Source organism: Diprion similis, chromosome 3 (assembly GCF_021155765.1).
Source record: "Diprion similis isolate iyDipSimi1 chromosome 3, iyDipSimi1.1, whole genome shotgun sequence".
In the NCBI taxonomy this organism is placed as follows: Eukaryota; Metazoa; Arthropoda; class Insecta; order Hymenoptera; family Diprionidae; genus Diprion; species Diprion similis.
In genome coordinates, this window is record NC_060107.1 from 7746696 (window position 1) to 7769941 (window position 23246).

Here is a 23246-nt window from a genome sequence, read left to right on the forward strand (position 1 = left end):
GGAAAGCTGGAAATGTCATGGAATTATTGTTTAAAAAATTTGCAGCCACCCTGTACACTTACGATATAGATATATATAAATATATATCTAATTGTAAGACTCTAATTTTGCTGGAATTATCAAACCCTTCGCCATTAGTAAAAATTGAAAATATCGCAAACCGGGATACGAAGTGTACTTGTACAGTCACCGTGGATAGATATTTACAGCAAATGATTATACAGTTTAACAAGTTGATTGATGAGGATATTATACCAACACCTACTGGTTCCTTGATCTGGATTATTACTCGTGCAGCAGCAGCAGCAGTAGTAGCAGCAGTTGCTGTAAGAACAACTGTAGAGTACCTTACTTAAATTTTTATCTCGCCTGTATTCACGACGTGGTCAATAGCACGTGAAGGTTATGATAATTATATCCATACGTAGATATGTACGATAAAAAATTTTATATAACGATCCGTGCATGGCACAAAGAGTCCGTACTTTTCTGTCTTTATATTATTTATATTATTAATTTTTACCTTATCGGCAAAGTTTTTTCTTTCCTTTTTTCCACCGAATCTTGTATACAATTAGAATTAAACGTAACTTTCCAACTTCTTCATTTCGTCGTTTCAATTCAATCGTGTAATATATAGCTAATAAAAAGCGAACGTAATCGCTACTCATGCTCGTCATTTCCTGCTGCGAATTCGGAGCCCTGAAAGACTGCCGGCTGCTATTCGATGTAGGTTGTTAATCGGGATTAGGCTTTACCGGATCAAGTTGGATTCAGCCTGATCTCTTCACGCTGTATTAAGTGCAGTCTTGAGCCCGTGGAAAGTGGTGGTAAAAGTAATCACGAGGAAGAGGAAACGCGTCTAGAATCAACGAAAATATTTTACTCGTCGTATAGAGAAACGATATTCTTCCTGAAACTTGTCGTGAAACTGACGGTAGTGAAACACTGAAACGTACAGTGAAACTTCATCAAGTCAATTTTTACAGCTTTTAAGGAGGGGACTACAGTCAAATTTTGATAATAGTGAGTTTTTGATTTTAAAAACGACGAAAAAAGATGTGATGAAAAATTCCAAAAACCAAAGAAACAACATCTTTTGTCTTAATGGAAAGAATTAACGATCACAAGTGCATATATACGGCAGGTTTAAAAAATACGTTTTATTAAATTACAACCGATCAACGTTAATCTGTATATAATATATATATGTATATATGTTTGTATATATAGCAATCAATATACTTTAGTGACTTACGTATTAAACAGGTACGAAATATCGACATTCAGTATACATGTATACTTGTATTATGTTACATGTAGGTGTATATATACACAGAATACATTTAAAAATGATTGTATAAAACATCTTTGGAAAAAAAAAGAGAGAGAGAGAGAGAGAGAAAAGAAACTGCTTGGATCCCTCGAGACGCGCATCAGTAATTTGTCATCCTATCCGTCAGAGTGATCGCAGGCGCTGATCTATGCGATCGTCCGGCCGCTCCATGGTAGATCAATTCCTGAAAGTGAAAAACACGCGGAAAGAAACGTATTAAAAAAAAAAAAAAACAAAGCGTAGCGGTGATCGAGTAACGAAGTTCACGATGGGCTCGAATCTTCACCTGACTGTTCTGATGCGAACAAACTCGAAGAGCACGTGAATGGAGCTCTCGCCTCGTGAATCGAAAACCCCCGAGATCAATCGTGTCGACGTCCAAGAATTCGGCGCCGATTGTTCTCCGCAGAAGATCCGGCGTTTCGGTAAGCCTCTCCGACGATAATGAACACAGTGATCCGTAGTGGGAGTGATGAAAGTGGGAATTTGATTCGAAGATACGATTCTGTCTGCACAGGGGATCCTCTCCCACTAACCAGTACGTTTTCATTACCCCTTTTCCCTGAAACGATTTAATTTTCTTGTCTTGATGAATGATTTTTTTTTTTTTCTATCTTAATGGCAAAATTCATTCGACGATATTTTTTCAATAATTTTTGGGCTAGTAGATCACGAATCTGAAGTCAGAATTTAATAATTTATACAAATCCAAGATGTCGGATGATACAACAAATACATCGGAACGTCGGATTGCCGTCAAGAGTCCAAATCGAATGCATGCAGATAACCAATTCGCGTTATTCTTGTCGAACGAACTATACCTAAAGGAATTTATTTCTGCGCAGATATTAGTCAGTCTGTTTTCATACCCACGTTGCTACCCTACATTCTAAGGATAAAAATATCCGTGCAGTTCTTTCGTAGATAGATCTGGAGACGTAAAGTCGACTTGCGCTAATCCCAGTTAAGGTATGATTTGCCACGCATCATCGTCGCGAGTAATGTCATGGTGCATGCATCGGTACCGTTGAAAATGCGGAATCGTCCTGGCATCGGTTATTACCACGAACCTGTTCGCGACTGATCCTCTCTCCCGAAGACGCTGTTCAACCGGCGAGAATTGCATGGATGCAAAAAGTTATAGGAGAAACAAGGACAAAAGGAGGAGGACCGATAGGAGCAGAGAAGACTCCGACGTCGTCCAGGTGTACAGACGCTTGGAAAAGTTCCGGTATCCGTCTAACATGTAAGTGCACCAACCTTGATCTCGACCATTCCTCGTTCCTCCGCCTGATAACCACCCAGTTTCTGCAACAGCTTCCACGCGTCTTCGGACATGTGAATCCTGAGCGGTGATCCGGAGGATTCCATCCTTGACGCGGTGTTCACGGTGTCACCGAAGAGACAGTACCTCGGCATTTTTAAACCGACTACACCGGCTACGCAGTGACCTGAATTTCGAACGGTTGGAAGATCGATTGATTGGAACATGGTCGAGATTTTACATCGAGAGAAAAATATGGTGCATGCATATTATTATTATTGTGGTGGTGGAAGGTCAGAGCCTTGATTCGTGGTTTGACTCACCCCAAATCACTTTACACTTAATTTCTTTTATTCACACGATGTCATTTTCAATCGCCAGGTTATTTTTCAGGATATTATTTAAAATAATTTTATCACTCACCTGAGTGAATTCCTATACGGATTTTTAGGCTTTCACCGGGCTTGTGGGGCAGCTCAAACCTGCTGATACGTCGCAGGAGGTGTAGCGCCATGGAAGCTATTTCCCCGGCGTGTTTGTCCCCGTTTCTGACCGGCAGTCCGGAAACCACCATGTAAGCATCTCCTATGGTCTCAACCTGCGGGCCGAGTTTTTAGTACGTCATTTTACCTTGGTCTGTACCTGACGGTGTTGGCGATGATGATAATGATGATGATGATGATGATGATGATGGTAGGTTTGAGCATGCGGAAAACATACCTTGTAGACGTCGTAATGCGAGATTATATAATCGCAGCAGGTGTATAGCTCGTTCAAGAGTGTAATCACCTGCAATAAGACGAACGATACGATGGAAAAAGAGAATTAGACTGGGACAAGTAGATGTTAATCAGTGATCGTGGAATCGTCGTTGCTACAACACGAGTCTCTTCTTGAACGAACATTTACAAACTAGACAGCAAAAAGTTCGTGCTGCAAAGTTTCCGTATTATACCTACTATTAGATGTGAAACGAGAATGTCTGCACGCCAATTCATTATACAATCGATTCTTTCCCGCGGGTTACAAATGAGTAAAAGAATAATAAAGGAAGTTTGAACGTAAGTGAAGAGCCGAAAGAGAGGAAAGTGAATGGGAATGTTGCTATCAACGCGGTTTCTTGTCTCGAAGAGGAATTCTTCCTATACATATGCATAATTCATTATGATTTAGCAATGAAACTTGCGCGTACGCGTAACGAATTGATTAAATTTTTTTTTATTCATCACGCGGTTATTGTTGACACGCTCCAAATCGACGCTCGAGAATAAATTGGGGGATCGAATCTCGCTTTTGGCCTTTGTACCCGCGTATAATGATGTTGATGCGTAGAATATTCATTACAAAACGATTATCACGACCGTCGATTTACCAGCGAAATCCAATTACCAGGGCTTTAAATTTGAAAACAGGGTAAATTAGAAGTCATTGTCACTTGCACACGATTAAAATGCAACTGCAATGACTCGCTTCCTAAATGCATAACCGATGTCACGTACCTGCAAAGGAGTACTTTCCGCTGATAATTCTGTGAAACCAACGATATCGCTAAAGTATATTGTGACGCTGTCAAAGCTCTCCGCTTCCACCGGATCCCCCCTCTTGAGAGCTTCTGCGACGGTTCTGCGTGCAGAAAAAACGACCAAACGTTTTATCGAATGTTTCGAATGTTTCGAATGAGATTGTGTTTACCGCTAAAGCAGCCTATCGATGAAAGTTTCGGGACCATTGAAGAAAAAATTTCGAAAATCGTGTCACTGGTTAGGAAGGTTGATGGTGGGTTGAAAATCAAAACTTTTGCATCAATGTCATCACGAGACCGTCTCGTAACGAATTAAAGAAAAAAGTTGACTTTCAACTTACAAACTTAAAAATAGATATTGACAAGCGGTCGATTAACCTCGAGGCTGCTGTAGCAACATTCCCTCTTAAATAAAGTCTCGTGACGCATTACTTAGGCAACATCCGGTGCAGCAGAGCGTCCGTCTTTTTCTTTTCTTCCACCAATTCGTTCGTCCTCTGCTGAATCAGCCCCTCGAGATTACAGGCGTACTTTTCCATGATAGCGAGCATGTTGTCGAATATGTTCGCCTTTCTGCACCAAAACATCGAATAAAAAACGACGGCCAGACACTGATCGCGCTTATAAGACACATTAAGCTCACTCACAATCCGGCCTGCATCGGCTTGAGCACAACGGAAACGAGCTTCATGTCCGGTCTGACCTCGGGCTCCTCGTGCCAGCAGGACTCGATGCACCTGATTATGTAGTCCGAAACGCCCTTCACGTAGCTCAAAGTCGGACGTAGTCTTCGTCCTTTCTTTATGTTCTCCACGATCTCAGAGTGGGTCAATAGCGTGTCGTCCCAGGGGAATCGACGCGTCATTATTTCGTAAAGGACTAGGGAAAAACTGACGAAAGAGTAGTAATGGAAATCCCACAACACCCTGGTAACAATCCGACTAGAAGTAGACTATGGTAGCTAACCTGACCGCACAGGGTAAATGCGCCATATGTGCCTACTTGAGTGATTCATTTGTTAACTTTTTTATAAAGTTCCACTTGAATAATTTGTTACAAATACTGAAAAAACATTGTCTTAAAACCTGGAGGAGGTAGGAAAATATTTAGAGGTCGCTAGCAATTATTGTAATATGTTTTTGGGGCGAATTACTATAATTAATATTAATATTAAAATAATTTTTGGTGACCTCTAAATATTTTCCTACTTCCTACGGGTTTTAAGAAAAAAAATTTCTTTCATATCTGCCCTACCGCTAATCGACTGTATCATTGGTTCATAATTACTGATCCGGATGCAAAAGCAAAATTTAACGCAAGCTTGAAGTAAGACTTCAATAAATATATGGGATCAGAACCTTAATGCAAACTGCTAGAAGATGTTGAAAAGGCATTCTAAAGTATTTACACCGGGTCTTCGCTTAATCTACGGTAAAATTGATTTGTTTCTAATATGAAGAAATTGTTACCAGGGTTGTAAATTATCGCGTCTTCCGTCTCTTTGACCTCACCTGTAGACGTCCCCCTTCTGCGAGCCTCTGGCCGGCGGTGCTCCGCTTCGAAGAAGCTCTGGGGCTCGGTAAAGCATTCGTTGAAGCTCTTTTTTCTCATGGTCAGGCTCTTCCTGGCCTGACTTGAACTCGTGAAGTCCGAAGTCCGAGATCTGTAGCACCCATCGACTGTCCACCAGGCAGTTACTGCTTCGCAAATTACCGTGCGATATAATATCGCTGTCGTGGAGGTAGATCATTCCCTGGAATTTTGGGGTAAATAGGGAGGGGAAAAAATGAGGAAACCAAAAACGTGTGTGTTCTACATTTTAGCTCCGTGTAAATAATTTCCCTCGTACAGTAATCCTCTCGAAATCCACTCGTCAAACTTACTACGTCGTATATCTCTACCGTCGTTTTTTCCACTCAACTCTTCTCAGCTTACTTTAGTAACCGAAAACCCTTTTGAGCCTCATTTTACGTCGTTATTATACGTCCTACGGTCAGAACCTCGCAATTTCTTGACCAATTGACACACTCCTTTGGTACCCGTTATAGAAAATTAAATACTTTTTTTCAACGTCTCGAGTGATGCTGCCAGTTGCTGCCCTTGAGTTTTAGAGTGTTCTCACAAAGTTCGGACTCACTGCACTCTTTTGCAAGATTCTTGGACACGGAATGTACGTACCAGATCAGACAAATACTCACCCGAAGCAAATCTGCGACCAGGGACGACGCGAACATCGGATCCAACCTCAGGTCGTCGTTTTGCAACAAATCCCGAAGCGATCCCCGAGCGCAGTAGCCCGTCACGATGAAAATAGCTCCGGGCTCTACCACCGCCCCCATGAACGGTATCAAGTTCTCATGCCTAATCTCTCTGATCTGCTTGAGCTCCTTTCTTATCGTCCTTGTCATGTCCACCGTCTTTTTATAGATCGGTTTAACCTCCACTATGCTTTCTCGGTAGAGAGCAACTCGCGTGTGCGCTTTTGGAGTGCAACCCGGCTCGCCTAGGTACACCTGTCAAATGTCCAGGAAACGTTGGAGACATTAAATTACGCTGGATATTTCTCTTGGAAATTTAAAACACTCCAATAACAGTAGATATGACAACGAATACACGCAACACTTGCATCTCCTTCTGCTTACCACGCTTTTCTCGTTACAAGAGTCTGCAACGTCGCTGGGAATCATGGTTAGGTCCTTTAAATCTATTTTCCAAAGTATGCAGGCCAATTTCTGTTCGTACCTGTAATGCCTGTGGAAATTCAATCTGGTTAGAACAATCAGAAGTCGAGCCCATCCGTGTCAATATCTGTGCTGGGTAACGTTTGTAATTATATATTCTCTACAAACGAACATGCCATGGGGTACAGAATTTCAGGAACAATTAAACTGTTGTTCAATTATTTGCCAACATCAAACCGACGCACATCGATTGACGTCGTATTTGAACAGTAAATTCGCAAACGCAAACAGCCGAGATATTATTACAAGTTAAACAATCGATATTAGTACCTACTTTATAGGGTATAATGACAGCATGACTGTTGGTGATAAGCTGTAGCTAAATAAACGATCCAGGATCTTTTAAAATTTTGAAAATTATCATCGATTCTTGACACAATCGGAGGAAATGCGAATGAATTCCGAAGGCGTTGGTGCTAATTAACGCGAAAACGTAATTACGATATTTAGTTGAGAAATTTGTTGGTAAAGATGCGGTTAATTTAGGAACAGGAACGATAACGACTCTGCAGTCGGTTCATTAGCACGATTCGTAAGTTAGTTGTGTAATATTTATCTGCAAGGTTCACAACGGCATTATTTAATTTTCAGTTTAACTTAAGGCCGAATCTCATTCAATACAAGAGTTGACAGGATTCCGGTTCGTCACGCGTTAATCAATCGACAAATAGAGGCTTTGGTAAATCCAAGAAAAGAAGAAACGTTTTTTTATTACTTTGACGAAGTGAAATAGTGAGTTTATTTAAGACCAATTGGGATATACGTATCTAGGTCTTTCGTGTTCGAAAAGTGTGTTAAGTTTCTTTACAGAACGACAATGCCGGGAACACATTCAACTTGTTTTTGAAAAGTTTTCACCAACATTTTGCGAGGAATAAAATTATTCAAGGATACTCGGAGTGTCCGCAAAAACAAATTCGGTTTAATCTATCACGCTATGTGATATTGCACGAATCGATGAACCCGCGGGAAAACTGTTAATCGCAATTGTTATTACACCGAATAACGCGGTTGTGTTTATCTGTTCTGATTTGTTGCTTTTGTAACCGACCTGTAAACAAATTTTCTCTCTTTTCGTCATGCTCATAATTAGTAATTTCCAAGCATTGAACCCTTGACGTTTATCTTCTGGGGGAAAATTCGTGTCACTTCATCGAGGCGATTGAACTCACTGGAGCTCAGAAGTTTGCCAACAATTGAAGACATGAAAGGACTGATAAAATTCTACAGCGATTGGAGTAGCGTGAGGAACGAAAGTTACCGTAGAAATTGCGAAAAACAAAAGCAACAATTCTCGAATAAAAGATATTTATTAAAAATTATGTATTTCATCAAATTTCTTTTGTTTTAAAAACATATCTAGTTCATCAAACCTCTTTTGTTTAAAAATTTTTGTGAAAGTTGTCAGTTATCAATTACTGGGACAATTACGTGGTAACTTGTTGGATCGCAATTTCTGTGGTAACTTTGGTTCCTTGCACCCCTCTAATAGCTGTGAATTTTTTCAGATTTTTGCGATAATAATTGTGACGCAAGGAGCTTTTCGAAAAATACCACGTTTTGACGTTATTTTAAATAATATCTGGACACAGTTAGAACGTAACTGATTGGTACCGAGTGAAAACTATTCTTTTAATGAGTTCAAATTAAGTTTCACTGGCGTGTCCCCTTAACCCTTTCAGTCGAACAATTTAGAACTCAATATTTCGGCCTTAATCTCATTACTCATGGTTTTTTGGAGTATCCGATCCCGAATCTGAAGTCAGAACTTCATAATTGCTAAATCCAAAATAGCAGATCGAATATGGTCGATGTAAAATTAAAAAAACTATCAAAATTCGATGATTTTGGCCGAAACTTGTTACTCGGGGAGCTTTTGGGGTTATACGAAGTAAAAAAAGATCCTTTTAAGTTGTAAATAAACCGTGATAAGGCCAGGACATCGAAATTTTTGGGATGGAACGTTGAGACTGAAAGAGTTAATCGGAGAAAAATTTACGTACTTGAAGGCGAATACCGCGGCCACAACGACGAGAGCGGTCGCAGCCAGCAAGGCGACCTGGAGTCTCCAGTCACGCCAGTCGTTGATGTTCGACGAGGGATCTTCGAGTTCCTCGTCGAAGTCGTCGCGGCAAAGTTCACCGGTGAATCCGCACTCTGGTTCGGCTCTGGGCGGCTCAGGACCGACCCACTGAATTTCTGCACGAAATTGAAAGTGAGGAATCGTTTCGCGTGGCGCAAAAAGAAAAACAAGGGTTTTCGATCCTTCGGAATTCAAATCAGAAATCATTTTTGAGCTGCATAGCAAAGAAATTACTTCACCAAATTTCCCCAGACGCTGTCGATAAGTAGAGTTTCTATTTCCTTAATTTGTTATTCCGACTCCTTTTCCGACGTATGAGGTCATAATTCGATCTAGAATTTTCCGTTCTACAGAATCGTCAAGTCATTTTTTATCTATCGATGGCAGTTTTTGAGGAGAATAAAAAAAAACTTCAAATTTTGCTGTTTCCCCGAAATTATTTCAGACTCGAGTTCCTAAGGGTCGAAAACCCTTCGACCCACACAAAAACGCAGCCACGTAACTAATACTTTTAATTTAGACTTATTTTGGCTGGACTAAATGGGCCAAAAATCGGGAATCACCTCTCTTCGGGTTTATGTATCTGAACCTCGGTATTCCGCCGGTGTCGTTGTGGCTGTACTGGAAATAGCCGACGGGCTGCATGGACAGACTTTTCACGGTTCCGTTGGTATCCTCGTCGTCGAGTAGGGATACCACCGTGAAATTACCCTCCGCGTCTCCGTTTTCGTCTATAAAAACCTGTTCCGAAATACCTACACTTTTGTTTCTTGGCTTCAAACGAAATAAATGAAATGAGAAAAGGTCTCGAAAATTTTTTGAATCTCATAAAATTGCCTATGCTGTATAGGTATCTGAACATTTCAACCCCGTGTTTCTCCCCCAAACTTACAGAAAAATTATCGTACTTTCTACGCAAGTGAATTGATTATGAAAGATAAGGTTTTGCATTATTGGTATCAAAGATTTTTCTATATGTATGTACTCTATATTTTTGTTTTAACAGTTTGAAATATAGACAAACACTTTTATCAATGAAACCTAATCAATTACTGCCAGATAGTTTCAGGATTGAATGGTTTTCTCTTATTTTATCACCCTCGCAATCGCGAGACTACACCGAGATAAATTCTTAACTCTGATTACTAACCATTTTCATTTTGTTACTATATCTGAAAAATATAGTTTTCGGTGTACATAATGTAAATGAAAGATCAGTCTTCTTGCTGCCAACGGAGAGTCTGGTTATGCGTTATTGTTGCATACTTTATTGCAACTATCGCGATAATTTGATGTTGATGCAACGATAAATTTATGTCAATGCCTACTTTTTCTATTAGAAAAAAAATGTAGGAAACTATAGAAACAGATCGATCATTACAATTACCAGAAAATGTATAATAGTATTGGCAACTATAATTTCACCGAGCAGTTAATTGTACTAAATTTTCTCACCCATTTTCCTAGTCTTTTCTAGTAACCAGAAGGAATGAATTTTTTCTCAGTGTATGTGAATCTCGAATCATTAAATTCCTTATCACGTACGTCGTATCCCTGAAGTGAATGGTAGCTCCGGTTGCGAATTTTGCTCAATATCGCCGATCCATTTCTTGGGTCTTCGCCCTCCGCAAGAAGCTCGGTTGCCGCTCTGGCGTATATCATAACTGCGTCGTACAAATAGGCTGCTTGAATTGGCATCTGTGTGAAGAGCCGATTAGTCCAATTAATTTTACAATTACTAGAATTGGTGTAACTTGTGCAGAGTTATAACGTGGATTAAAATATCGAGGTAGAATTACCGACAAAGGGGTGCTCTATAATCCTGTCTGAAACTCACTATCAAAAGCTCTAATAAATCCGCAGCATCTACAACTTAATCGGCCTAGAAATCATGTGAGGACTTGAATAGTCAGACTTCAATACGAATATGAAAATTGCGTTATAAATGATCGTTCCAAAGTGTGCAGTAAATAGTAATCAAGTCGAATCGTGCGTGACTTATGCATGAAGCGAACTGTGAAGCGATGACATTCGTGAATACTCTCGCATTATACCTCTTGAAAAACAATTTAAAAAAATAATGATGTCACATTTGTTTTATCATATCGATGCTGATACTGGGTAAAAAAGCAAGGATTAATTGGAACTGTGATTTTTTATTTCATTTATCTTTAAACGGCATAACGACGTTATTGGAATTAATTAATCCGTTATTTATGCATTTTAAATACGTATAATATTTATTTGTTTACGGTAGAGCTGACTAGTGCAACGCACGGTATGATTTTTGAAAAACATATTGTAACAAACAAGTCATCAACACCAATGAATAATTAATCGCGTAAAATCTATTGAAAGAAAAGAATTGAAATAATAAAAATAGAATTAAAAATTAAAAAGTAATTGGGAGAACGGAATTTATCGTATAATAAGCAGTATTCCTGATAAAACACGAAGTGTGTTAGTCGCGTGCGAATACCGCCGATAATGAATTGTTGCCAGCCATTCGTCGGCATCCAATACACGCGCCACTTGAACGAATGTTCTGACAATCTTTCAGCTTTTGTGTACCGACTCATTTCACGGTAATAATAAAAGTGGCAGAAGGATGAGATAGAAGGTGTTTAAAAAGCGAAAAGTAAAATAAAATAAAACTGAGAACACAAGTGAAGGCGAGAAAAAGATATTTATATATTAGTTATAAATTTTTCCACCAACCGCAATTGTCTTGAAAATCTCACTGTGATACGGAACGCAGAACGGCGGCTTCACCGAATAGTTCTTGATACGCTCACAGACTTCCCTATGAAAAGATGATCCTTTTTTTTTTTAACTTGTTTTAACCATTCCTTCATTTTTTTCTCTCATTTATCCATTATACGATGTTGTAAGGTATTTTATAATAAAGAACTCACTTGAAGTTTGGATTTATTACGTGAGTCGGTGTTAGCTTCAGGACGGATCTAAACCCGAATTTTACATCCTCTGACATGTTTCTGTTCGGCAGATACGGGTCTATGTAATCTGAAAAAGTCCATAAACAAAACCGCTCTTAAAAACAATAAAAAAACAAAATAAAAACGAATAATCTTCACCGAAGGTTTATTCAATGGAAAGGAGAATGAATAGAAGTAATTTATTAATTCTAAGCGTTTGAATGGCAAAAATTTTTTTGTTTTGTTTTGAATTTGTCGTAATGTAAGATACTTAAAATAATTTATCTTCGTCTTTGTTTTCCTTTTTTTTCTTTTTTTTTTTTTGCTCTATCTTTCATACGTCGAGTTTAAATCGTCTTCAATGCAGAAAAAAAATGTATTAATTAAAGTGATGTACATAATTATTACAGCCTAATTTCAAATCTGAGAGTGCAAACAATTTAAAAAAGTATAATTTATACCGCACGGCAGAAAGGACTATTTAATTGCAGCGTTGTAAAGATAATTATACGGTTGATGAGGAGTAATATCTCATGTTCGTGCGACGTAAACGATAAATATTTCTTAAATAATATTGATTCAGCGAGACATTGATCATTAGCAAACTTTACGCAAGCTTCGGCTGTTACGTATATCAAATAATTACACTTCTCCCCTTTACCTCCCTCCAACCACTTTTCAGGGGCGGTGAAATGAGATGAGATTATCGGCTGCAGCATATCGAAACCTTCTGTAATTTATAGTATTCTGAGATATAAACTCACTCCGTTGAGTAATGTCTATCCTCCTTTGAGGATCGTAGATCTTGTCGTCTACCGAAACGATTATGTAATCCCCCGTGTAAAGGAGCCGCCGCTTTTGAAGACACTTGACGAAATCCACCAAAGCTATGTGCTCTCCGACGAACAGGTAGACTGCGAATAATTGAAATCATAAAATCAAGCAACGTAAATAGTCGAGGAAATTGGTTAACGAAAAATTTATACTTTCTTACGCTCTTTTTATATCAACGAAGAAAAGCTCGCATAATATATCGATGATTCGACTCAAATAGTTTCGAAATTATTTCAAATATAATAGATTCCTTCGATTTTATTCAGAATACTAATCAAATATTGTCACAAAGTTAATAAAGATTATCGATTTTTGACAAATCAACTTTCTCCACTCGAATGAGTTTCGAGCTCAAAAAAATTTGTGAATCGGATGTGTTTTTTTTTTTTTTGTGAACCTTACTATTCAGATAACTCGAAAACTAGGGGAATGAACAGATCCAAAATCTTTTCAGTTACAAGTTGAAAAGAGCCGCATTAATCGAGACTAAAGTCATCGAAATTAGTTCATTTATTCTGTAAATATCGAATCGTACAAAAAAATTGATCCGAAAAACGTTCAGAGCTGATTCTGTAAACTTAAAACGTGGAAATGTAACGAAATATCAACTTTGTGAACTTTTCACTTCCGATACGATCACTATTCTATAACAACTTATCTTTTTCGTTTGCCTTCTCTGAAAACATGGTAGGAATGAGTCGATAACGATCGAAAAAATCATGGACGACGAAATTTTCACTTTCATTAATCATATCATTCAGAAATCATTAAAATCTCAAAACAATAATGTTTCACAAAGTTTTTACAATGTCAAGTCTTTGACTTCTTCCTGCGAATAAATCGATACCTATACAATTATATGTTGTAAATGAATGTATTTGTTTATTGGTAATTCTATGTAACGCAGAGAAAAATGTAAAGAGGTCAAGTGACAGGACTTCTGATTGGCACGATTCTTGTTAACGGGAGATTTTCCTTCACGGTTATTATTTCAATAGTCGCAAGTATTACTCGCTTTTCTCGAGGAGGAAAATACCGGTATAAGGGAAGAGAAGGAAGTTTATTAATGGGAAAACCTCTCTCTCTCTCCCTCCCTCTCTATGTTTATGTATATATATATATATATATATATATGTAATACGTGAACACGCAGCAACCTTCTACGGATTCCTATAACGTTTATTATGTCACAGATATCGGGATATCATATATTCTCGTAGTGTTATAGCTGCAGCAGCGTTATAACCCTGAATTGATTTCCTCTTCTATAATCCCGCTGCAGCTTCGATTTTTATACCGAAGAAATTGTAGACGAATGGATGGAATTCAATCCCCGACTTAAACTTACATTTTCAACCATTTGAATAGTTGTTTAATTAAACTTAACACGTTGACTGTATGGATTCACGTCACGTAAATGCGTGTAATGAAAAATTTTTAATTTTTCTACATGCATATGTGAAAAATTCTCGCTTCTGGTTTTTTTTTTTTTTTCTTTTTTTTTTCTATAGTATTAAGGTGTACGAAAACGATTTTTCTAAAACAAAGTCAACTTTATATTAATATTATCACCCCTTTAACACGTGTTGTCTGTTTTATATTTTACACGAAAATGAATTACGATTGAAAATATTTATCTGAAGCGCGTTACAGAGAAATTCTGATATAAAAGGATCGCAAAAAATGTTATACTTTCATTTTTATAATATTATCTCTTTTATATTTTACGAAGAAATGCATTACGCCATTTTTTGCAGCCCTTATACTATATCACCATTTCTCAGTAACGCGGTTTAAACGATCTTTTTCAACCGTAATGCATTTTCCTTCTAATATGTAATAGAGATAATATGTTTTAAATCATAGCTAACATCGGTTTTTCACGTTTTTTTTTTTAAATCGCTTTCGCACACCCTGAAACTGTTTTCAGACCAGAAGCAAGCACTTTTTCACGCGCTCGTAAAAAAATCGAAAATATTCTAAAGTTAAACACTCAAATGATTGCATAGATTTTCCTTTTTTTTTTTTTGTTTTGGCGATTTCACATAAATAATTTTTGCATGAATGGTTACGATCGAAATTTCAGAAGAATAAAACCACGTAATTCTTGTTACGAATAAAATACTTTTGACGTAATATTTATCAATTTTGAAAACAAAGACATACATAAAAAAAAATACGATGAAAATTATTTAAGTGAAATATAAGTATATATGAAGATATCCTTTAAAAACAACTAACGAGTATCTTAATTATGCATCTGAAATTCAATAACAACTATAAAAGCTCTTCAAATCGTCTAAATTATTCGATATTCAAATAAAATCATAACTTTCTCACGATCATATCATGTTGTTGTGTAAAACTTTTCTGAAAACATATTTTCCAATAAAATTTACCTCTGGTTCTCAAATAAGTTGCCGTCACGATATCGTCCAATTTGCTTTCAAATATCGGTATGTAATCGTTGACGGTAAAGGTGTCCATCACGGTGATACCGTAATTCTGAAAGACGAAATCGGATAGGAATTCAGTCGCACGCTGTAATTTTATTTTCCGTAAGAAAACTTGTTTGCATGCAAAATAGAAGAAAAAGGAAAAGAAAAAGCGCCGTGTAATCTGTCGAAAACGAAACAAGCGGTACATTTTGATTAATCAAATTGAAAAATAGAATAATCTTAGTCAACTTTTTAGTACTTGAATTGAAATTCACGATCATTTCAAATTTTCTTTAAAATTTCAATAAAATTTAAATTCGGTTGACTTGATTTTGAGCTTTTGAAGCTGACAAAAAAAGAAAAAACGCCGGACTGGTATCACGTAATTATCACCTGCAAGTAATCCTTGAGCTTCTCACTCCAGGCCGGCCTAGTTTCACAGACGACGACAATCTTCGTCCAAGAAAAAGCTCTCAATAGAGCCACGACACTTTTGCTTATTTTACTGGTTGGCGGAAGTGTCCTGGCAAACGTGTAGTACACTCGACTGTCCGATACTTCCGGGTCCTCGCATTTCTGCAGCCGGATATTGGAACGGAAAATACGCCATTATATAGTATCGATTCTGCTGAGTTTTAAAAGTTCGACGTATCCGTCAAAAGCTGTAATATTGTTTAAACCATGCAGAAGCAGAGTAAATCAAAGTGGGGAGGAGGGGATTTGTTCCGTAATAAATGGAATTTTCAACCCTTGATGATTTATAATGCACATTGTTTTTTATTATCTTCTATCATTCTTCTTTTATATCGCACTCATAAAAAGCAATATGTCCGAAGCTGAGTCTCTTTAATCCCCCAAATTCCTCGCTTATTAGCTGCTATTGTAATTTATATGCCGTGTAAAGAATGAATGATTTCAATGAAAGCGTTGTGAAATATTATTAGACAAACAGGTTAACGTTAATCCGTCTGTAAATATTGCAACGGTGTCGATTTTGATAAATAACTTGTACAACTTTTACGTAATACGTCGATACTCGCCGAGCGAAAGAAATACTCGAGAAACTTGTAATTGAATTCGATTTTGCTATTAGCTGCGGCGCTGTAATTTTATATAATATCACTATTGAGTGATAATCAATCTTGAGAACTCTGACGTTGAATTTTGGAGACACCCCGCGTTAAGAGCGAATTATTATTAACTGATAATGCAAGACTTTGTCTGGTTTACTTTACTCAGCAGGATAGAAATTCAATATTTTATGTCACACGTACAGGAATAATTATCAGAGCGCCATAATTTTGAACTCACATTTTAACGTTTCTGCGAAAAATTCTCATTCTGCAATTTTACGATTGTCTAATAAACCGCAATAAAGTGAGAAACATTATTTTACGTTTTAAAGTTGCTAAGTAATAATAATTTTCTCTGATGTTTCATCACCTTAATTTCACCGATTTCAAAATCCTCCAAAGTATTATAGCTGATTAAAACGAACCTGAATGTTCCAATACTGACCCTTAATTGGTATCTGATTAATTATTCAGCCATCGGCAAAGAGGTGCGGAAAATTAGAATATCTGATGAGAACTGTACAGACATTACATCGAAGCAAAGTAGAAGAAAAAAAACACGAAGGAAAAAAACGAGACTTCACGTCGTCGCCTTAACCTTCAATTTAACAAAGAAACTTCACAGTGTCTGATAATTCAATCCCCCGCACACTCGGCGAAAGTTGTTTTGAAATTGATGCATTCATCAGTTCTAAAATATCTAAACTTGATCGTCTGATCACTAATCGATTTTTAATCAAATTTTCAAGCCTCAATTAAACAATGAAATTATCGAGTAATTTGCTAATGCTCGTTATTTCGTCTCGTTTGACGAATACTTATTAAGGCAAGAATATTTCCTTAATATTTTATCCGGATAATACAACTCGACCGATTACAATAAATTATGCCTCATTATTTCCTCTCTTGACGCTGATTCGAAATGAAAATTACTGCAGCTGATGAGATACGGCTTTATTGATTTACATTTAGATCATTTTATCAAGAAATAACCTGAGATGTGAACCCGCGTATTTCGTGCTAAATGCACGCCGCGTGAATCCGCCCTAATCGCAAATCCAAAAAAGCGAAATTTTTTGTCGACAAATTCCATTCCACGAAATGTAAAAACAAAAACTCGCCATCTTTTAGAAACTAAAAGCTAATCACTGAGAATTCTTCTACTCTCCAACATCTTTTCTATTCTGAACTATCGAATTCTCGAAAATTCACCAAACTTTGCGAATTTATTCGCTGTTTTTTCTACCCTGCAGCGACATAATTCTACCTCGTAAAAATCTTTTCTCAATTTTTTTTATTTTACATACAATTTCACTCTAAATCATTTTATCATTTTCATTTCCAAGAGCTTCACCGCGCGCTAATTAAACGCGCGTGCAGATTTATTTCCCGCCACATATCAGCCGAAATCGCGACATTTTCCTCTATATTGGTAGCATGGTGCGAAAGTTTCGCACGAGCCAAAAGAGACATTTATTCCCCCATAAAATCCGTAGCCCTTTTTCAAGTCACTCACGTTACCGTAAGCTAGATTTTCTGTTATCAACATATTGAAAAATAAAAATTTACCTTAATATTTTATAAATTTAGTAGCTGTAAAATAATTTCTAAATTTTCTTGTTTGTTTTTTCCTTTCCAAAAAATTTTTTTTTCTCCTCTAAAACTCTCAATTTATTAATATTCGTCCAAGTTACAATGTTATACGTACAAATATTGCACACAGATATTTTTTCAATACGGTATTGCTCTGGAAATATTTGTTATTCAAAGTAGAAGCAAAGTAAGAAGTAGAAGTTATTCTAATTTCCAATCAATTTCCTCGCAAGCGGTTGATGGACCGAATTTATCGGCTGATTTTTTTTTTTTTTTTATAATAGCACTTTTCACTCTACTTTTGCGAAAGATCACAAACAATGAACGTTTTCGCGTCACTTTGTCGAACGTAACACCGAGTATATTGTATTGTATCTCTGCCAGATACGTTATTCTACAAACATGTGTAACTTTCCATTCATCAATCCTCGTTAATCGCATCGAGTTACACGGTAAAACAAGATCAATTATATTATCGGTCCAGGTTCCATCATATTTATGAGAAAAACTTTCAGCTTCCCTTTATGCATATAGTTAGTATTTCCTATTTACTGCGAAGATTAATTATACGGAAAACATCGGAAGGATTAGATAACGTTTTTATTTAAAATAGACAGAAACGACTGTGTTCTAACCAGAATCGAATTTCCTAATCGATTTGTTCGCAAAAAAAAAATTGCAAGGTTTTAGTTATCGTATATAGTGATCATTACTCTTTTAGAGAAATAGATGCCCTCTTGTAACTTGAAACCTAAATAAGTTTTAAATCAGGATTCATTTATACACATTCAGTGTGCTTCCTGCAACTTTGATTTCAGTTAAAGAGTAAAAGTTCGCGACTCGCGAGCTATACGATAAAAAAAAGTAGCATAAAACTTTCGAGCTTCGTATATTTTTTTTTTTTTATTTATTACGCAGCAGGTAGTTACTTACAATTACAATATTACATCGAGTTTTAAAAGTGAGTTTTAAACCATGCCACAGAAATTGATATAACATGTAGACGATTAAATTTCAGCATGGCTTTCGCTGTGTTTGGGTTTCCTTTTTCCCTTCTTTTAAGTTTTAACGTTTTGTTTTGCCAATTAACCGAGTCGCTGGGAAGGAAGTTTATTTGCGGAAAATGCGTCGAACTGTTAACATGTCATGTCTTAATTGTACCCATCGGTAACTAAGGAAGAGTCCAATTATCAGCAGTCAGTTTTAGCTTTTGCTAAAGCATCGATGTTTGTGTTTTTTTTTCATCTTTTCTTTTGATTTGAAAAATAAATACGCACACACATAAAAGTTTGATTTCTTTACTTCAAGTTTCACCACGAAATAAATCGGGATTATTCAAATTCGAAACTTCATGTTCCCCCACCCCATGTAAATTTATGTGTATAAATTCATAGATTAATTTAATTTCGATACATTTAAGCTTAGAAAATCATCGCGATATTATATTATATACAGTATATTTAATTATCTGCAGTAAGTACTTACGTATGAAATCAACGGCAAGTTCCACGCTGCTGCTACAAGTGCTTCTGATCTACAGGAGTCGTCTGGTCCAATGAAAGCGACTGTTCCGGAATCCCTCATTTCCGTCATTATCCTTATACCTAATGCCGCCAGCGAGTCGGCGTTGCTCCTTCCTAAGAACGGCGGAACTCAAGTTAAAATTCAGTTTATCGGGTGTAATTGAAAAGGAGAATTAAAAAACACCCCAAGTGCGATTATTGTTAACATTTTTCTTTTCTTTTTTTTTCAATTATCTGCTTTTTCCATCACTTTCATATGGGACTATGGCTAAACAAACAGTCTTTCAATTCTGTTGTAATCGAAAAATTAATATCGACAACTTATAAATTACTCTGAATGTATCAACTTGCAACTGACTTTCGGGTGATGTCAATAATATTTGAACTTTAAAATTGTTTTCCAGTGACAGTAACAGATGCAATTTTTCTCGTCGTATGAACATATTGTTTTTAATTGTTTTTTAATTTTCTGTTTCTTTTAAATTCACCTATGTCAGCAGCGAGGAACTTCAGCTCTATTCCGGGCAAGAGATTCGGATCCGAGTTGACGGTGGCTATGGCCAAGGGTAACGCTCCGAGAACCACCTGTTCGGTTTTAGAGTTTCATTAATGCGAACGTTTCGTTTCAGGGCGTAGTATACAAACGTTTATTCGAGGTGTACGTGGCCTTGTTCGATAGGAAATTGAGAGAATTCTCGTCTCGTCTGGAGAAAGAATAACAGAGAAAGTAGGAAAAAAAATGTAGATACTGCGTAAGATGAAAATTTTCTTTAGTCATCCTGCAGCTTTTCGCCAATCGTTGTGAGCCAAGAATCAATACTTCATGGTGGATTTTATTATCGGATAGTCGTTGATCATTGAGAGGTTGATCAGATTTAATAGTACATTCGTAAGCTAAATGAATATAAAAAAAATTATAAAAAAATCGATTAGATATCAATTTATTACACTTTCTTTCAAAATTATGCTGTCTAATTTTGGTATTATGATTTTTGATATTTCTAGGGGAATCGTCGTAGCTTTTAAAGTTGTAACAATTAGGTTAGTGAAATTACCAAAAGGTATTGATTTCGGATCGACCTCCTCCTTAATCTCTCTAGCCAATCACGGTAAAACATGAATATCGCTTGTATAAGCTAGAGATTTGGCATCTGGCCAAGCCGGAACTTTTCTCCGGGTCATCTAGTCGAATTTGCTATACCGATAAAATGTTTTGTCATCGTCGGAGAGACGCTGCGGAATTTTCAGGGAGGATAACGTCTGCATCATGCTTGGATAGAAGCGGGATTCTCAAGGTTTCTCTTTAGCTGATATTATACATAATTCATTGCTTAATACCCAATTTATATCGCAACTCGTGCGTGATAACGTGTTTGCCTTTGCTTTATACAAGTTTCGTCACCTTATCGCCAACCTGCAACTAACGCTTCGTAATTCCGCGCTTAAGGGTATGTGCTACTACTACCTTTACCGACCGAGTAAACTCGCCTTTTTTTCGCCTGTATTAAATGATCAAACAAACGGAAAGGGTTCAAATTTCATGAGTTCAGGAAAGTTACTCGTGTCCCGAAAAACGTTAAAAAAATTTGTGGTTTATCGAGACGTGTTACTATTCCCATATTTACCGCATTTCACGGGCTACAAAGTGCATAATTAAAATACTTTTTGTAATTTCGGAAATAATGAGGAGTAAAATCAGCCACCTTTAGACTGTTTTCATGGAATATTGAGGTCGCTATAGGAGAAATGGGAATTTCAATGATTTCGTAAATGAAAGATTCTCGATTTTCGGGATGTGAGTAAATTTCCTGAATCCCGCTACGAAAGAGCGATGCAACATCGAAACTTGAACCCTTTCCATTCATTTGTTTATATAATATAGAGAGAAAAATTCCTAAGTCGGTTAGGTAGGAGTACGACATATTCTTAAAGTTCGCGGTTTACCAAAAATTGATACTTTTTATCAACTCTCTCAAATTATTGTATTCGTGTATAAGCTGCAGATATATCTTTGAAATTATAGAATAATAATGTATACCGAAATTGCAAACAAAGACTTGTAAAAGCTTTACAAAAAACGTTAAATCGTGTCTAACGACATTTTTGAAAAAACTAATCACTCACATTGGTACTGAGCTTGTATAAAAATTGGAATTCGGATTCTCACGGTTTTTTTAGACTCACAAACAATTCCGCGACCATGTGAAACCAAAAAACTCGCATTTATTACCAAGAAAGTAGGAATTAAAGGGTCAAATCGCTTCTCACCTGACTTCTTCCGTATGAGCCCAAAAATCCGATAGTCAAACTCTTGTTGAAGCTGTGAAGACCCGAGCCAGTCAAATAATCGTACAAAAATCTGTAACCCTGAGCACCAGAAGCGAAGCTTGTCCTCGAACATTTTTCAAACTTTCTCGTATGATTTGCACCGATATCTTTAGCGAGCAGTGGTACGAAAATGAACATTGATAAATACAAGAGCCTCAAAGGATAGAACGTCATTATTCTGACAAATTAACTTGTATATTTTCCTATATTCTCTTCAGCCTTTCGATCCAATATATTTATTCAATTTCTTCATATGTTGTAAAATTTATTCTGCAGGGCGATGCAACGTCCTCATCTTCCGTTTTCGATGCCATGTTTGTTTTTTTGGTTGTTTTTTTTTCTCTCTCTCTCTCTCTCTCTTATCGCTGTTCGCAATTTTTCGAATTCAATTATGCGTTTAATTAATCGTTCATTTACGATTTATTTACCGAGCAGAAACGAGAATTTGAACAAAATTATTCACCGTCATTGTTATCATATTTGATTTAGAACTCGAATCGTCGATCTTGTAATGATAATAATTGTTCCGCGCTGTATTTTGCCGCAGTTTGCAGCCCGAACCAACAATCATACTTATATTAACACAACTGCACGGACACTCGGGTAATTAAACAAACAGCAAGTCGCCGGCCTTTCTTGGAAATTTCACTTCACCGTTATTTCATTTTCCAGAACTCGCGGTATTGGGGCAAATTAATTCCAGTTCACGACTCTTGTTTAGATAAGATTTAAATTGATAATTAGTACCTGCACGGTTGCAATTTCTTTGGAATATGCAAGCCGATCGCTAAATTCAACGTTTCCATCTTGATTTTTACAATACTCATTCCTCGAGTATACAAAAAAATAATTTCACAATGAATTTGCAACTTTTTACTGTTTTTTCAACCTCTTGTTATTGGTTTCTTTTTCTATTCTTATCCTATTTCTTATTTCCGTACAAGTATTGTGGAGAAAATTTGGAGCGATATGGATAATGTATATACATATAATATAAATCTGAACGCTCGAGTCGTCGGAGAAAAATCTTGATAGTGCAAAAAATGAGCTTGAATAGCTAATGAAAAATAATGTTTTTACCCCCGTACTTTATTCTTGCGTATCTTCTGACCTCGTCGTTTTCACTGAATTGAAAATATTACATTTTGATCTTGATTTTTACTCAATTCCAGACGTACAGTCCATCGATTTGGTACAAAAAGGAACTAAATTACATCTACGGTTGATTATTTTTCAAAATTTCACGGGGCTGGTTGTCGACTTAAAACGGTGGATAGATTCGCTTCATTTTGACATCATTAATGAATTTTACAGATGCAGGTAGTTTATAGTTATAGTTTAAAAATCCAGCTCAAACTCGACTCGGACTAACCATCATTATTCGAAATATTTTACAAACTGCTGGGAATATCGAGTAACACCCTTCGGCTTCAGGCTCCCCGAAGGACTGGCGTTGTTTTCGTGGATTCTTTGACGAGACCACGCGCCAGTCGACAGCATTCCCATGGATTTTGCGCAGACGGGGGCGCCTTGAAATTAAGTTATAAACCCCTGGAGCGGGGGTTAATCTTTCTT

General features: G+C 36.9%; 1 protein-coding gene across 1 annotated transcript; it reads right to left on the reverse strand.

Annotated features, from left to right (window-relative positions):
* Positions 1-1161: 1161 nt before the first annotated feature.
* LOC124404469 (guanylate cyclase 32E-like) lies at positions 1162-21845 on the reverse strand. The gene is made up of 22 exons (XM_046878608.1): positions 21612-21845; positions 19832-19928; positions 19306-19457; positions 15548-15730; positions 15116-15221; positions 12647-12796; positions 11862-11970; positions 11665-11749; positions 10492-10644; positions 9510-9687; positions 8867-9062; positions 6765-6873; positions 6321-6635; positions 5634-5875; positions 4770-5012; positions 4555-4695; positions 4100-4223; positions 3321-3389; positions 3024-3198; positions 2597-2787; positions 1623-1898; positions 1162-1520 (listed from the first exon to the last, which is right to left on the reverse strand). The coding sequence occupies exons 1-22, from the start codon at positions 21843-21845 to the stop codon at positions 1437-1439; spliced, it is 3612 nt and encodes a 1203-aa protein (XP_046734564.1). The 3' UTR covers positions 1162-1436.
* Positions 21846-23246: the final 1401 nt, after the last annotated feature.

Bases quoted from the DNA above. Each gene is read 5' to 3' on its own strand.
- LOC124404469 (XM_046878608.1), bottom strand. From the start codon at position 21,845: ATGACGTTCTATCCTTTGAGGCTCTTGTATTTATCAATGTTCATTTTC. The intron at 15,731-19,305 runs GTAAGTACTTAC...ATCCGGCTGCAG, and splicing joins ACTTGCCGTTGATTTCATAC to AAATGCGAGGACCCGGAAGT. The intron at 6,874-8,866 runs GTACGTAAATTT...GAATTTCCACAG, and splicing joins GCCGCGGTATTCGCCTTCAA to GCATTACAGGTACGAACAGA.